This window comes from Egretta garzetta, unplaced genomic scaffold, assembly GCF_000687185.1.
Source record: "Egretta garzetta isolate BGI_Z169 unplaced genomic scaffold, ASM68718v1 scaffold350, whole genome shotgun sequence".
Classification (NCBI taxonomy): domain Eukaryota; kingdom Metazoa; phylum Chordata; class Aves; order Pelecaniformes; family Ardeidae; genus Egretta; species Egretta garzetta.
In genome coordinates, this window is record NW_009258273.1 from 276475 (window position 1) to 279043 (window position 2569).

Consider the following 2569-nt stretch of genomic DNA (forward strand, 5'->3'; position numbering starts at 1 on the left):
TGTTCCCGGGGCCCGTCCGGGCTCTGCCCTCCCCTCCGCTGCAGGCAGCCGCAGCAAGAAGGAGCAGAGTCCAGGGCTGGATAAGACCAGAAATGGTTCTCTCGCAGCCTCCCAAGCTGCAGATTTTGGCGTTTTGCAAAAAAAAAAATAAGAAGAAACGGCACGTGGGAGCACTGCATTGTGGCGGTCGAGGAAAGCTGCGGCTCACCGAGCTCACCTTGACTGTCGATAACGCTCTGCACCACCTCCTCCAGCCCCACCATGTAAATGAACTCGCTGTTGGCTGCGCTGGGCAAGAAATGCAGCAGGGGAGCGGGTGGCTTTGGGGGTGGGATCTCCAGCAGCGTCTTTTCCAGCTGCTTGCGCAGGGCAAGCTTGGCAGCTGCCTGGGAGTTGGCGGCGTCGTTCAGAGCACTGGGGCTGGGGAGCGGAGACGACACCCTGTTCACAGTGCCAGGCTGGATGTGAGAGGCAAGGTTCATATAGATGGCTGAAGATGACGTACGCTGGCAAGGAACAGAAGAACTTGATTGCTGGAAAGGAAGAGGAGACAAGGATTAATACAGAAAATTAATACAGTCCCTGACTACGGCTCCTAAAGTAACCTGGGTGAGCCAGATGGCCTTCTCGCAACCCTCCCTCTGTTTGCAAACGTTCCCAAAAGGACCTGGGGAAACAGGAGCCATGCTGGTACCCGGGAACAGGGAGCTCATCTCAGCCCCTGCGATAAAGTAGTGCTGGTGCTGAGGAGCCTCCGGTGCATCGGAACCCGCAGGAGGAGTCTCAGCTCCTACGATAAAGCCATCAGCAGTGCCGGTGCACTGGAATCCACCGGAGGAGTCTCAGCTCCTACGATAAAGCCATCGGCAGCGCTGGTGCCAAGGAGCTTCCAGTGCACTGGAATCCACCGGAGGAGTCTCAGCTCCTATGATAAAGCCATTGGCAGTGCCGGTGTCGGGGAGCATTCCGGTGACTGGAATTCACCGGAATCTGCAGGAGCCATCTCTGTGTCCAGAGCAGTCCGGGAGCTTCCGCAGGTGAGGAAACGCATGCGTGGGGTTTGGCCCCAGGACCTGGCGCCGGCCCTGCTGAGCGTAGGTAGTGCTGAGCGCCGTGATTCACGCCCGGGCACCATCGCTCACTGTCGAGTTCTGCTCCCTCCACCTCTTGCTTCGCTGCGCTGGCAGGCGCCCAGGCAGCATCCCCGCTGCCAGATGGTGTCCGTCCCCTCCCACACAGGTGCTCCGAATGTGCCAATTCCCTCCTCTTCCATTTCCAGCAGCTTTCTTCTGCATCCTCCGTTCATTTGGATGCGCGGTCCCCTCTGGCACGTGACGGTAGCAAAGCACAAAGACTTCTGCCGACCTGAGGATACAGCTCTCGCAGTCTTTTGTGACAAGAAGCCATCAGCCTGCAACCTATTTAAGCCCAGGCAGGGCTGCTGCCAGCCTCTCACCCAGCCTGCCTGTTTCCCAGGGTTAGGAACGCTTCCACGCGTGCAAAGGGGAGAATCCCAAACAGTAACAAACCCTCTCAGCAACTCAAACGAGGCCAGCGACCAAAGCTTGGGGGACACGGTCGCGTCAATTGGGAATAACACGCAGAAGATCCATCCGTTTGCCCCAGATTTCTTTTTTAAGACTGCTAACACTTCACTGATGGGGAAAAAAAAAGGCAGAGAAGCGAGCTAATCCCAACCCAGTTGTTCTAATGTAGGTCCAGGAATATGAATGGCGGAGCTGATCAGGGATAAGTCATGCCGGTTTAAATAAATAGTTGATGAATTAACACCAACAAACTCACAACTCTGCTGTAAGAGTAGTTGGGGGGGGGGTGGGGTTAATCGCATGTAATTAGGTTTGGTTGACAGCTGTTCAGATGCAAGACTTTGTTGTGTAGTCATGTTTCTGATTTACAAACTTGCGCTATGCTATCGTTAGGACAGATGAAACGGCTTAAGAACTGGCAACAAACCCTAAAGGGAATTAGCAGGGGTCCTTAACCTGGGCCCGCAGACGCACACAGAGCATCTCAGCCAAGCGCCGCAGTCTGGGATGAGGAACAGAGACCATCCCACAGCGCAGGAGGCGCAGCCCAGGAACCAAGGCTGTTTGCAGGAGAGAGGCTCAATTGCTTTTAGGCAGCACCAGTGCAAGAACTGGAAAGTGTTGGGTTTTTTTTCCTCCCCCCCACCTCCGTTTCCAGTCTTCACGGAAGTCTTTCCACTCTTCCAAAAGTAAAACAAATGGGTTTAAGTGTCCTGCTCCTTAGAATCATAGAATCATAGAAACATAGAATGTTTTGGGTTGGAAGGGACCCCCAGAGGTCATCTAGTCCAACCCCCCTGCAGGAGCAGGGACACCGCTAACTAGATCAGGCTGCTCAGAGCCCCGTCCAACCTGGCCTTGAATGTTTCCAGGGATGGGGCCTCCACCACCTCTCTGGGCAACCTGTTCCAGTGTTTCACCACCCTCATTGTAAAGAACTTCTTCCTTATATCTAGTCTAAACCTACCCTGGTTTAGTTTAAAACCATTACCCCTTGTCCTGTCACAGCTGGCCCTACTAAA

General features: G+C 54.4%; 1 protein-coding gene across 3 annotated transcripts in view; it reads right to left on the reverse strand.

The window, feature by feature from the left end:
- Positions 1–2569, reverse strand: part of GATAD2B (GATA zinc finger domain containing 2B) — a 38015-nt gene that overhangs the window by 5682 nt on the left and 29764 nt on the right. For all 3 annotated transcript variants that reach the window (XM_035890592.1, XM_035890591.1, XM_035890584.1), the window contains exon 7: positions 218–533. In XM_035890592.1, coding sequence (XP_035746485.1) covers positions 218–533 — 316 coding nt within the window. The remainder of the gene's footprint in view (positions 1–217; positions 534–2569) is intronic.